General features: G+C 42.7%; 1 protein-coding gene across 1 annotated transcript in view; it reads left to right on the top strand.

Moving 5' to 3' along the window:
* LOC111161016 (androgen receptor) overlaps positions 1-14833 on the top strand; it is a 211644-nt gene that overhangs the window by 184859 nt on the left and 11952 nt on the right. Inside the window, exons 4-5 of the mRNA XM_022524455.1 lie at positions 6582-6869; positions 12159-12303. Of these exons, the coding sequence (XP_022380163.1) occupies positions 6582-6869; positions 12159-12303 (433 nt within the window). The remainder of the gene's footprint in view (positions 1-6581; positions 6870-12158; positions 12304-14833) is intronic.

Genomic DNA, 14833 nt, shown 5'->3' with positions numbered 1-14833 from the left:
TTTGGCCCTCAGCCTTTGGCTTGAGACCAGATGCCCAAGGTGGAAGGCAATATTTCTTATAGGTTGCCACCCTAAGCCATTTTTCAGAATGTTTTATAACTAAAGATCCATTATTGGAAGACGTCATAGCCTGCCCACTGGCATACAATTTTACCAGGTTCAGAGCACTTTCACTGAGATCATTTCATTTCCTACTAATAATAATCCTATGCAGTAGTCAGGTCAGATTGGAGCCAATATATAAATGAGAAAACTGAGGTGCAGGAGAAGTCAAGGGATATGTCCAAGGTCACATATCCCATAAGACTCTGAATTAACCACCACAGTAATAAAAAGCCCTTTATTGTAAATAACACTGTAGAACTTTGATGTCATCATTGTGTTGAGCCTCCTTATGTTTAGTGTATTTTTTTCATCATGCTTCAATCTTGGAGAGTTTTTCTTGGGGCGTAGAATCGGCTCTCTACTCCCAGGTGCCACCACAATAACTATATATTCCTCATTAAAAACTTTATTATTTAGGTATTAATAATATCTCCCACTTTACAGATGAGATTTGGGTACAGAGAGGCCAGGTCTTGTCCAAAGTCACACAGCTAGTAAGCATAGAGCAAGGCTTACAACAGATGGTCTGGCTCCAAATTCTTTGCCTTTTATACATATAGGAGATAAGCAAGTGCAAAAGAAGGAAAAGGGTATTCCCGAGGTTCTATAGTGAGCTCCCCCTGAATCCTAATCCAGTGTTCATCTGACCTTCTAAGCCTAAAGTTGTACAGTGAGATCCCCTGACTGTAATCCTACTGGATGAAAAGATGGCTGGCATGATGTAAGCCAGAGGCCACAAACTGGTTTTCCTCAGGCCACTATTCACTTACAAAAATTTTTTGCCCAGCACAGTCTTTGTTTAGAAAATTGACATAGACTGCCCCTAGGCCAGGCATCAAGTACTTTTCACTTTCCCCAGCCTACCTTATTTTTGTGCACTAGGCTATTTTATTCATTTACATATCTGCCTGACTAGTGAAGATATTTGAATTCATGACCCCTTTATTTAAGCACTGTAATATACAAGCCGCTGCATACACACATACTCAAATACATGGGAGAGAAGTATTGCCTAGTCTGGTTTCACAAAGAATTTGTAGCCTTGCACCAAACATACCTTGATGTTTACTTAGCATTTAGAATTACCCTTAAGATCTGACTTCAGTTTTATAGGCAGTTATGTGCAGAAGAAACTCCTTTGTTGTTTTTCATTTTATAATGTGTTATCCCTTCCCTTCTCTGCTATATCTTGTTCTCTTAATCCTGCATTTCCTTTTTCCCCATGCCTGAGTTAGGGCGCCTGCAAACCATTCACTCCCTACTCTTTAGAAATGGTTGGAGAGTGAAGGAGTCATTTTAGAGGGCTCATTATGTGCTGGACATTCTCTCTCATTTAGTTCTCATAAATGTCCTAAGAGCCAGGTAGTGGTACCCCCACTTTACAAGTGAGGAAACTGAATCTCAGAAAAGATGAGAGATCAAGGAGTTCAGATTTGCTAAGCTAGTAATTGACAGAGCTGGGATTTGAACTCAAGATCATCTGACTCTGAAGTCTATCATCTTGCCCTGTACCACACTTCCGTAAGGAAAGTGTATTAGTTTTTTATGGCTGCATAACAAATTACCACGAACTTAGCAACTTCCAATAGTACCTATTTATCAGTTCACAGTTCTGTAAGTCAAAATTCTGACACAGCCTGACTGGTTTCTTAGCTCAGTGTTTCACAAATACGAAATCAAGGTATTGGCCAGCCTGCATTTTAATCTGGAGCTCAGGGTTCTCATCCAAGTTCATGTGATTATGACAGGATTCAGTTCCTTGCAGTTGTAGGATTAAGGCTCCCATTTCCTTTCTGGCTGCCATGCACAGGATGCTCTCAGCTCTTAGAGGCTGTTCTCCTTCCTTGGCATGTTGCTCCCTCCGCCTTCAAAGCCAGCAACAGAGAATCTTCCTTATGTTGAATCCCCCTGACTCCACAAATGTCTTTCCAGAAAGATCCCAGTCCCTTTTAAAAGTTCATCTGATTAGGCCAGGTCCAGCGAGGATTACCAACCTTAAAACTCCGTTGAATTATGACCTTAATTACATCTATCCAACACTTTCACAATCATGGGTGTTTGACTAAATAACTGGAAGAAGATGTGTGAGCAGCCAGGGATTAGGACTCCTGGGTACCATCTCAAAAGTCCACCTACCACAGAAAGTGATTCTTTTGTGCTCCAAATGTTATTGTGTTGTATGGAGAGGAGAAATATCCTTGACCTTAGAGAGTGTGAAGCAAGTTTTCTAAAACTTTGGGAACTTCACCTCACTTTGCCTTTTCCCAGACTATGGATGAGAAAGCCTTTGTCTTGAGGTGGCAAGGAATGAGGCTGGAACAGTACCTAAAGATCACAGTGGCTGTAGAAGCGGCACATAAATCACATCTACCTCTCCTTGGGGATGCACCATGGAACCTGAATTGAAAAATCTGTCTCCGGTGCTATAGAGACAGCCCTTGCAAGGGTCTAATGCCACCAGGCTGAAAAGTGAATTCTCCATAGTATCCAGGCATCAGGATCCAGACATCATGTCAGGTGCTCCAATCCCCTAAATAGCTGGTAGGGACAAGGAAGTAACTTGCCAGTGGCCTTTTGTTGTCACTGATCTGAGACTGAAAGACAGGAGAGAGATGCAAAGCAACTCAAACATCATTAGATTATCCACTTTTACTATCCCTTTTCTCCTGGCTTCTCAATTTAAGTAAACTAAAGGGTCTCTCCTATGACAGGAGCTGGCAGGCCTGTACTTCACATGAAAGAGTTAGAGCTGACTCTGGGGCTCAGGTGCAGGAGGAAGGAGGGGTGTGGGGGTAGCCTTCATGGAAGAAAACAAGGCCTTGGGCATTGAGTTACAGCTGAGACTAGCAAGCCTCATTGTCCAGCATTCCAAGTCGTCTAGCAACATGCTGGCCTCTGCTGCAGAAAGAGAACAGAGGATCCCCTGGCAGAATGAATGGAATCTGATTTCAATTACATCCAGTACAGTCACCCTCTTCAGGCAGAGAGGCCAGAACACCTGGTGCAGCTTGGGCCACTGTGGCTGCAGGGACAGCACATTACCCAGGTCCTAGACGCAAGTGGGAATGCAGCTGCTTTTCCTCAAACTGATACCATATAAGTCTAGAGGAGGAGGATGTGAAAATACCAGCCAAGTTCTCATTAGCACTATGCAGAAAATGGGAATTATTTCATGTTGATGGACTCTCCCCACAGTCTCTGCACATATTGATCTTGCCTGTAATGAGTTTGCTTAGGTCCACGAGTCATCACCCTGTTGAGATCTGAGTCACTGGTGGGAGAGTTGAGGTGACAGAGTGTACTTCACTGATTGCACTAGCACCAATTGCTTTGTCCCTGTTCCTTTTAGAAAAGTCCAAGGATTCATCTGTATAAAATTTATTTAGATTCTTTTCTTCTTTATCAATAGCATGAGTAGGGTATGACAAATGAGACAGCTGCCCCAGAGAACAGTCTAGATTCACAGCATTATTCCATAGAACTTTCTGAGATGATGGAAATGTCCTGTGTCTGTATTATTGAACACTTGAAATGTGGCTAGTGAGACTAAGGAATTATATTTTCATTTTCTTTAATTTTAACTAATTTCAGTTTAAGTAGCCGCATGTGGCTAGTAGCTACTGTTTTGGACAGTGCATATCTAGAAGGAGCTCAGAGAGGTAAGTACTGTGATAGAGTGGAAAACAACTAGTCAAAAAGAGAACCAATGTGACACAGGGAACCCTGTATTAGAAATAAAAGCCCTGGTTTTAGTCTTAGCTCTACCACTGAGTGACCTCACTCTTTCTGGCTTCAACCTCCCCAACTTCGAATTGAAAGGTTGGATTAATGTCAGAAGTGCCAAAATGGTAGCTAAGGACTGAATTTAACTTTGGAATACAGATGAGTTCCAGGAAAATCTTTTAAATATTACATGAATGCCTTCTAGGGTTGTATGTATGTGAATGTGCACATGCATGTGCATGGCAAGGGCAGGATGGCAGGTAGTCATTTACTCCAGGTCACCAGAGTTCCTCCCATTCTCCTACACATGCACATGCAAACGCACACATGCACACACCACTGCATTATCTATGTTTACCCTGAAGGTATATTGAATCTGTGACCTTTGGATGAGATGATTTCTTTTTTTTTTTTTAAAGATTTTATTTATTTATTTGTCAGGGACAGAGGGAGAGATAGTGAGCAAGCACAGGCAGTCAGAGAGGCAGGCAGAGGCAGAGGGAGAAGCAGGTTCCCCGCTGAGCAAGGAGCCTGATGCGGGACTCGATCCCAGGACACTGGGATCATGACCCGAGCCGAAGGCAGCCGCTTAACCAACTGAGCCACCCAGGCGTCCCTGGATGAGATGATTTCTAAAGACCCTTCCTACTCCATCATGCTGTGAATTTTTAGACCACTATAGTGCTCCAAACCTGTTTCTACTTTGGGCATATGACTAGAGGATTTTCATAGTTTCCTGCCTCTTGTCTTCTGATTTGATGCAGTTACTGAAGTTTGGAGTCAAGGGTGAGGATGGAAATCAGGGGGGATATAACCCCATCCCCACTCCTCAACTCTGCTGTTTGTCTAGAAGTAAGATTCAGGTCTTCAGAGAACTTGAGAGGCAACATGATGTAGTAGAAAGAGCATAGCTTTTGTAGTCAGCAGACCAGGTTCAGATTACTGGGTTTTCTTTCTTTAAAAAATAATTACTTATTCATTTGTTTGTTTGACAGAGAGCAAGAGAAAACACAAGCAGGGGAAGGGGCAGGCAGAGGCAGAAGGAGAAGCAGACACGTTGCTGAGCAGGGAGCCCAGTGCGGGTTTCGATCCCTGGACCCTGGGATGGCGCCAGTGCAGGGTCGATCCCAGGACCCTGGGATCATGACCTGAGCTGAAGGCAGATGTTTAACTGAATGAGCCACCCAGGCACCCTAGGATTCCATTTCTTGATAGCTGTGTTTCCTAAGTTTATTCACTTGTAAAATAGGGATAGGAAATATTCCTAATCTCCTAAAATCATTGTGGAATTAAATGACGTAATGTGTTCATAGACTGAGGCATGTAGAAGACCCTGAAAAAATAGTCACCCTCATTTTTCTTAGTTCCCTCAGGCATAGGGCTAGTTACATCTCTGTCCTCTTTCAGGTTGGAATGGGGGACTACATGGTCTGTCAGCTTCTGAGCTCAAGGCCAGAAACTGCTAATGTTGAGAAAGATGGGGTCTACCTTTAGATTCTGTACCAAAGGAACAGACCCAGTATGCACGGCCAGTCTGTGGAGCTGGCTACAAGAACACATGTCAGCCATGGGTTCACCAGATGGCAAGACATATTGAGGGCCAGGCCTCTATATCTGGGAGAAGATGGGCCCATACCTTCCATCCTGTGCCTTTGGTGGGAGGTGGGAGGTGGGAGTTGACTGTGTATGTGTGCGTATCTCCTGTCATCTTGCACTCTGGGTTGATTTTCCAGTCTCCCCTGTTATTTTACCCTGAGTACTCTGTGCTCCTCTTACACGACCAACCCCACCATTTTCTCCTTCTCTATCCTGGTTGTTGATCTAAATGTGTGGTCCATTCTTGCATTGACTTACCGAGTTGCACTATGACTGGAGTTTGCAGGACTTATTTTTCTAATTAAAGCTGAAAATCAGTTCCAGGTAAGTATTTCTTCTATAGGATCCAGAAATACATCAGCGACAGGTTTTTTTGTATATATCCATTTAAATTGAGCAATCAACTTATCTCTTTGGTTTATTTTTATTTATTATTATATAAAGGGATTAGAGATAAAATGGTTTATGGTTCTCCCCAGTGCAACTGCCTATGCTAGGCCTCAAAGTTACGACCTCCTCAGTTATGTCTATTTATGCCAATATAAATGCTAGTAAACATCAGGATGCTCATGTACCTCTAAATTGTGTGTGTGCAAGCATGGGGGGAGGGTGATTTTTAAGGTTTAAGTTTGGAATTCATGTTGTTTTAAAAGAAGCTATTTCTATCATCCTTTCTGATGGCTGCCTCTTAGTTTGGGTCCCATTTTTCCAGTCAGGGATATTCTGTTACTCTTTTGATAATATTGGGGATTTCAGCCCTTTAGCTTCTCAATCTTCTATTTGTTAAAGAAAAAAAAGTCAGTATGTGTGTTACAGTGTATGTTCAACTATGGGCATAGTGTTTTACAATATCTTAAGCTGTATAGTGTTCAGTAGAAAATGCTGTAACACCAGAAAATTCCCATTTATTGAACCCAAAAATGGGATTGAGGAGAAAGCAAGATATGAAAGTTTGGGCTTAGTAGGGATTTGGAATGATAAATCATTCATTCAACCAGTGTTTAAACTGAGCACTTGTCCTTAAGGAGTTTAGATTCTGTGACCAGGGAGAATGAATATCCCTATTTTCTTAGCTTGGGCAATTTTTCTAACGGGGTAGCTGAGTGGTGTGTTTGGCCATTGAAAGCAACTCCAAGTTTTCCTTTCCTTCCCTATAGCCCGGAAGCTGAAGAAACTTGGTAATCTGAAACTACAAGAGGAAGGGGAGACTTCCAGTGCCACCAGTCCCACTGAGGAGCCAACCCAGAAGTTGACAGTGTCACATATTGAAGGCTATGAGTGTCAGCCCATCTTTCTGAATGTCCTTGAAGCCATTGAGCCGGGCGTGGTGTGTGCTGGACATGACAACAACCAGCCTGACTCCTTCGCAGCCTTGCTTTCTAGCCTTAATGAATTGGGTGAAAGACAGCTTGTACATGTGGTCAAGTGGGCCAAGGCCTTGCCTGGTAAGGAAATGGGAAGTGGGGGCATGGGATAAGGGAGATCATATTTAGCAAATTGCTCCTATGGGCCTGCACCATGTCTTAACTCATGCAGTCCTCATAACCCGATGGAGGGGAGAGGTTGGTATAATTCCCACTTGAAAAATAAGGAAACTCCTAAATCAAGGAGAAGAGCAGCATGATAGAGTATCCTGTGTTTCTCACATCTGCACATTATGGTCATGTTTGCCTGTTCCACCTACAGACATAGTCAACAAATTTCCCCATAATCACAGATCACATGGAAATACCCTTGTATGCCTAAGGTACTCTTCTACATGCGCACACACAGGCTTACCCACAGAGATAGTCTTGAGCTTGACTGAAAATCGGTCTTCGGAAGCCTTATAATACAGTATGGTAGAAGGAAAGAGTTGGGAGTCAGAACGCTTCAGTTCTAGTCTTAGCTGTGCTGGTAACTCATTGTGTGAACCCTTCCCATTCTGGGTCTATACTGTGTGAGAAGTAGTTTGGACTAAATTGATGGTTGTCAAATTTTGCTTCAAGAAACACTTACTGTTCTTTAAACTGCATTGGGAATTATAGTAGGAGGTAATGTTAGGTGATAATGAAAGAAATACAAAGTGTTTGTCTAACTTCTGTTTGGTTACCACCAGTGACAGGGAAATCATTCTCTCCCTAGGCCATCTGCTGTTTGAGCTGGTCTGATTATTAGCATATTAGAGCTTAAAGAAGCCTCAGAGCTCCTCTATCCAAGAATTCACAACTTTTCTTTAGCAGCCCAACTCTTTAATTCTTAAAAAACATTGTATACAGATCCAAGTGGAGCTGGTTGATTTAAAGCCAGTGCCTCTCCCTCACTACCCTGAGAGAAGCTTCGGGTCACTCTTACAGAATCTTAGGGCTCCAAGGAGCACAGTTTGGAAACAAGTGAACCATAAACTCTTTAAGGGTTGTCTTAATCCTAAAATTCGATGACTCAAAGATTATTTTGAAATATCAACAACCTAAACCTGTTATGGAGTCAAAGATTAACCTGCCTTCTAAGAATAACTGCCATTCAGATGGAAATTTATAGTGAACAGAGCAGTTTCATTTGTATTACCTGATTTGATCTTCATAACAGTCTTATAAACCAGGGATTCTTTTTCTAATTAACAGATTAAAAACATTAAAGCTCTAAGCAGTCATGCGCTTGGCCTACAGTTACACAGTCTGAAAGTTGCAGGGCTGGAACTCAAGCCCAGGTCCCTTCCTAATCCCAAATGCCCTCCTCTTTCCACTCTACCCCTAGTCTCTGTGATACCCCTGTAGTTCTGGAGCCCTGGGATTTACAGTGAAGGACCAAAACCTCATCCAAGCCCATCTGGGTCATAATATGATCTCGTTGCCTTCAAAGACATTGCATGTTGGCTGTCAAGCCTCTGTTTTGCCTTTCTAACTCACAAGGCCCAGTTATAGCCACCAGACTATCCTAACACCTTCCTCACTTGAGAAGCCGAGGTTGACTAGCCAATAAGATCACTGGGAAAAAGACCTAAGGACTCTGGTTGTGTATGCAATGTGACAAAACAGAGGATTCACAAAGGGAGAAAAGAAATACAAAAAAGAATAAAAAAGGAAATTTGTTTGTATTCTTATTACTTATTTGGCCGGATGTCTTGAGGTCCTTTGCGTAACAGAGAATCAGCTTAATCTTTCCTACCTGTTGCCAACCACTTAAATTATCCTATTTATGGGATAGAGAACCTTTTCAAAGATGTGATTCCACTTAATCCTCACAGCAGTCCTGTTAATCAGAGAAGTTATTACTTCCATTTCAAATGACAAGGCTCAGAGAGGTTGACTAACTTGTTCCATTTGGTCACTTAACAGATGGAGCCAGAACTGGGGCTTACATTGTCTGATTTCTAATTTGGTGGTCTTAACAACAATCTAGTGCAAATCATTATAGCAGAATTTATATGACCTAGAGTCACTGGCTTTCCTCAGCTCAACCTCCAGAATGGGAAACCTCCTCTTTAGGTTAACAAGTCTGCAAGTCAGTATCAGTCCACCATCTAGCTCAACCAAGGAGATGATCTTTGACCCTGGGTCATTTAAAATAGTATTCTCAAAAGAAAGCCAATTGCCACATTCAGAAGAACTGTTACTCATATTATCAGTAATTATCTACTAGTTCAAGTTATTTGCTGACTAAACAGATTGAGTTCCTATCTTGTGTAAGCCACTGTGCTAAGCATCTACACAAATTCTGTTGTCAGTTTTCTGTGATGGTGATGATATATGTAAATCACCTAGAATAGTACCTGGACATTAATAAATAAAAACTATCAATTAATTGAGAGTAGGTGAGTAGATTGTTCACAAGTACATTTATAATCAGATGTTTCTGGTTTGGAATCTTAACTATACACTAGTTGTGTGACCTTGAGTAAATCATGTGTCTACATGTGCTTCTGTTTTTTCATTGGTAGAGGGGGTAGAACAATCACTAACTTGCTAAGTGTAAGTAACATGGAGCTTATGTAGAAAGAGAATATGTCATTATTATGAGGCTTTCACTAAAATCAATTCAAGCTGCCATCAGCCTTACCTAGAAGTTCATGCATGGGTCCCAAAGATGCTTTATCTTGTGTGAAGACTTTAGCTGTCAGATGTACTATAGTAGTAAAGATTTCCCAACTGGCCTTTCTTTGAACACATTCTTCCAGACTAGATAGGGGACAACAGACTAGATAGGTTTCCATTGCCGATTGCTGAGAAATTATAATTGACTGAATTTTATTGAGAAAACAGAATCCCAGTGACACTTTCTCTGCTTCCTAACCTGTTGGGTATGTTTCAGAACCTGACAATGACTCCTCTCAATTTCTCCAGAATAGCCTAACACAGTAGAAAATAGGTGTTAAGTGAAGGTATGCTGAAGGAAATCTGTAGGCTGGAGCTACTCTTTCTTCAAGTCATCTCTTACTTAATAGTCATGCTATCTGAGCAGACAACTAACTCCAAAGGCTGGGCATTAAAAAACAGTGTAGTATTGTGATCATATTAGATCTATAGGAAAATTAGCCTGCTATGTTGCTGATATATACACAGTAATCAGGACTGAGTGCTAAGCAGGCCTCACTAAGGACCACTAGTATTATTATAATTACTATTACAGCCAAACTAAGCTTTCCTGTTTTTCTCTTCTTTTTTAGTTCTCTGGCCTCTCAGGGAAGGAAAAACACATCAGTATTAATGGCTTCCTTGGTACTTGTATAGTTTAATCCTCATTCCACCTAGGTACCCTCATATTCACATGCCAAGCGGCCAAGTCTTTCCTTGCTTCCGCTACAGAGGTTCAGGGTTCAAGCTCCCAGGTCCTTTCTCCAAGATGTGTTGCATAATTGGTCCCTGCTTTTTGTGTCCTACTAGGAAGAGTTAGTACCAGGAGTTCTGTGCTGCAGAATGACTTCTGGCTGGAAATACTCTGGAGTCTGAGACTTCAGCTAGTTTGTCAACATGTCACTACAGTGAAGACGGGAGGCACAGGCCTGGGAGCTAAGACTGCAGCCAGTCCATTGAGCTGCAGTGGTGGTGATCTGGGGACTCTACAGTCTTTGTTGTCTAGTAGGCTTGGGACCTTAAAGAAAAGGGAAATTGGCTTTTTGTGTTGGCAAGGACCAACCAAACAGAACAATGTGTCTCTATAGTGTAGACTTCAGACCTGGGCCTGTGGCTAAGAAACACTCATGACCTTGGTAGTTCTTGAGCTGTGTCCTTCAGCAGTAGAAGGCAAAAAGCACTGAGGTAGAGAATCAGAGCACCTAGGTTCTAGTCCCAATTCAGGCACATATAGACTGTATGACCTTGGGGAAGTCAGTTAACTTGTCTAGCCCTCAGATTCTTTGTTGGCAAAATGAGTGTCACATTGTCTACCCTCTAGGGTTATTGTGAGAGTTAAGTCAGGTCATCAACCAGAAAGCTATAAGCTTTATCTATATTCATGGTAGCATTCTTAATGAGGTATAGCAAAACAAACAGATAATTCTGGATCTTTTGGGGAAAAGAGAAATAGGGTACTGGTAGGAGATGAGCTCTGAGGTGATTCTCTAAACATCCAACTGTCTCGAAACTTCCAGAAGAATATAGGTACATCTGTTCTACCTTGTGGTATTCTGGAAGTAGCATTTAGGAACCTCCTTTCTCTGAGACTAAGGGAGATAATTTGGAGATCATCTAATTCCCATTTTATAAAATGAAAAAAATGTTCATTATTCCATTTAATTACTATCACATTAATAAATATAATATTAAATTAATATTTCAAAGATGTGTACTTAAGTATCTGAACTGTGCTACGTACTAGCGAGGAAAAGATGAAACAAAAGATGGTCCCTGTCTTCAGGAATCGACTCATGGAGGAGACATATGTGTACATAAGTAAACTCTAGTACTGTGTAATGAGTGCTATGATTGAGTAGGGGTACACAAAGTTCAGTAAGAAGGTAAAAGAAGAATCTTTTCTTCTGTGTAGGTGAGTTGGAAAAGCCTTCACAGAGGAAGTAGCTTTCACTGAAGATTTGAAAGATGAGTAGATATTTATCAGATGGAACCCCTGGGGATGGAGGAATACATTCTAGGCAAAGTCAACTGCCTGTGCAGAGATAGCAGAGCTATAGAGGCATGAGAAAGTATGGTGTGTTCAGCAAACTAAACATTTCAGAATAACTAGAACCTAAATTACAAGTGACAAGAAATTAGTCTAAGGAGACAGGTCATAAGGAACTTGTTTGTGCATAATAATGGCAGTAGGGCAGGAATGACAGGGTAGGAAACTAGCAGAGCCAGGCTTTGGAATGTGGTCTGCCAATTATTAGCCTTATGATCGTAGACAAGTTTCTTGATCTTTCTCTAATTCTCTTTTACTAATTCACAGAATGGGTTTACTAGTAGTACCTACTTTACTGGATCATTGTGAAGATTAAGTGAGTTAATATAAGTAACATACTTCTATAAGAGTTCATTCATCGTAAGCAGCCAGTGTTAGATGATTATTCTCTTCCAAATGACAGTACAATTTTTTGCCTCCATCATCATCTCATTTGAGTAGCTTAGTGAGGTAGGGTGAGCAAGGAATATTATCCCCACCACACAGTTTGTTTTTCCCCTGCTCCTCAGCATTAATGGTCCCTGGGTCTCCTCAGGAGCTGCCTAAGTGCCAGTGGTTCTCAGCCCAGTAGAGGGCCAGTCCTTCATTCAGCCCATCAATGCTCAGTCTGACCACTGCCTCTGCCCCATCTTCAGGCTTCCGCAACTTGCATGTGGATGACCAGATGGCAGTCATTCAGTACTCCTGGATGGGGCTTATGGTGTTTGCCATGGGCTGGCGGTCCTTCACCAATGTCAACTCCAGGATGCTCTACTTCGCCCCTGACCTGGTCTTCAATGAGTAAGTGTTCATGGGCCCAGAATTCACATAAAACATAACATCCTGGCCAGACCTGGTTGGTGGTGATGATGGTAATGGGAGTAACAGTGGCAGGGGAAAGGGGAGTAGGCCATTTGACCTGTATGTGAGGCAGTAGAGGCTTCAGTCAGCCTTCCTAACCTGATGTGGCTTTGCCCTGCCGAAAGGCCACCTGGTGGAAAGCAGTGGGGGTGGGGGTGCTGGCCATTCCTTTCCCACCCAAGACCTAGTATTTTGGCCATGTTTCTGACCTGCCCTGGAGATTATCTCAACCTCATGTCGTGGACCCTCTTCTTCACATTGAGCAACACAGGGAATGGACAAAAAGACTAGCTGTGAAATCTGAAGTTGCTGTGGTCCCTTTGCCACCACTGAGGGCTATTGCCAGTCACCATTCTTTGAGAAGTTCTTCTGTGCTAGGACTATATTAGATACTTCCTATACCTCTTCTCATTGAGCCCTCATGATAACCTGATCTCCCCTTTTTATAGATAATATTTTTTAATGGATGGGGAAAATGAGGCTCAACAAAATAAACAAAATAAAGTGGCTCACTGAAGGCATATTGCTGACAGAATTCAAAGTAGGTCTGCATAACTCTTAGCTCTTATACTGCCTTATGGGGTTAAATGACGGGGAAGAGCAGCTCTACCACTCTCTGGCCGTGTGACGTTGGCCCAGCCACTCCCCTTCTCTTTAAAAACAGGTTTAAGTGAAACCTTAGTGGCTCAGTTGGTTAAGCATTTAATTCGTGGTTTTGGCTCAGGTTGTGATCTTGGGGTTGTGACACCTAGCCCTGCATGGGGCTCCACGATCAACAGGGAATCTGGTTTCCCTCTCCCTCTGCCCCTCCCCCCACTTGTGCTGTCTGTCCCTCTCTCAAATAAATTAATACATCTTAAAAGAAAAAGCCCATATGTCTATTGATAGATGAATGGATAAAGAAGATGTAGTATGTATATATACAATGGAACATTACTCAGCCATCAAAAAGAGTGAAATCTTACCATTTGCAAATATGTGCATGGATGGAACTGGAGGGTATTATGCTAAGCAAAATGAGTCAATTAGAGAAAGACAATTATTATATTATTTCACTCATACGTGGAATTTAATAAAAAAAAGCAGAAGATCATAGGGGGAGGAAAGGAAAAATAAGATGAAATCAGAGAGGGAGATAAACCGTAAGAGACTCTTAACTACAGGAACAAACTAAGGGTTCCTGGAGGGGAGGTAGGTGGGAGATGGGGCAACTGGGTGATGGTCATTTAAAAAGAGCACTTGGGGGCCCCTGGGTGGCTCAGTGGGTTCAAGCCTCTGCCTTCAGCTCAGGTCATGATCCCAGGGTCCTGGGATCAAGCCCCACATTGGGCTCTCTGTTCAGCAGGAAGCCTGCTTTCTCCTCTCTCTCTGCCTGCCTCTCTGCCTACTTGTGATCTCTGTCTGTCAAATAAATAAATAAAATCTTTAAAAAAGAAAAAAATAGGGGAAGAGTCAAGATGGCGGAGAAGTAGCAGGCTGAGACTACATCAGGTAGCAGGAGATCAGCTAGATAGCTTATCTCAAGATTGCAAACACCTACAAATCCAAGGGGAGATGGAAGAGAGAAAGAACAGCAATTCTAGAAACAGAAAATCAACCACTTTCTGAAATATAGGACTGGTGGAGAAGTGAATCCAAAGCGATGGGAAGATAGACCGCGGGGGGGGAGGGGCCGGCTCCCAGCAAGTGGCGGAGCAACAGAGCACTAAATCAGGACTTTTAAAAGTCTGTTCCGCTGAGGGATATCGCTCCAGAGGCTACACCAGGGTGAAGCCCACACGGGGTCAGCGTGGCCTCAGGTCCCACAGGGTCACAGAAGGATCAGGGGTCTCTGAGTATCGCAGAGCTTGGAGGTATTAGAACGGGGAAGCCGGCTACAGAGACAGAGCCGAGGAGTGAGCTCTCAGCTTGGGGTTACCTTGAACTGGTCGCAGGCTCTGTGAGCTCAGAGTGCGGCCGGAGGCCAGGGAGACGGGAATAATTGGGCGCTATTCTCTGAGGGCGCACTGAGGAGTGGGGCCCCGAGCTCTCCGCTCCTCTGGGCCAGAGACTAGGAGGCCGCCATTTTCATTCCTGTCCTCCGGAACTCTACGGAAAGCATGCAGGGAACAAAAGCTCCTGAAAGCAAACCCGAGCTGATTATTTAGCACCGCCCCTGGTAAGGGCGGTGCAATTCCGCCGGGGGCAAAGACACTTGAGAATCAATACAATAGGCCCCTCCTCCAGAAGATCAACAAGAAATCCACCCAGGACTGAGTTCACCTACCAAGGAGTGCAGGTCCAATACCAAGGAGAGCAGCGGAATTCCAGAGGAGGAGAAAGCAAAGCACGGAACTCATGGCATTCTCCCCATGATTCTTTAGTCTTGCAGTTAATTTAATTTTTTTTCAATTTTTTTTTCTTCTTCTGCTAAATATTTTTTAACTTTTACCCTTTTCTTTTTTAACGTTTTTTAACTAGTTTATCTCAT

This window comes from Enhydra lutris, unplaced genomic scaffold (assembly GCF_002288905.1).
Source record: "Enhydra lutris kenyoni isolate GAN:26980312 unplaced genomic scaffold, ASM228890v2 scaffoldscaffold81, whole genome shotgun sequence".
Lineage (NCBI taxonomy): Eukaryota > Metazoa > Chordata > Mammalia > Carnivora > Mustelidae > Enhydra > Enhydra lutris.
The sequence above is the reverse complement of the archived record's forward strand: the minus strand, read 5'-3'. Positions and strand labels throughout refer to the sequence as shown.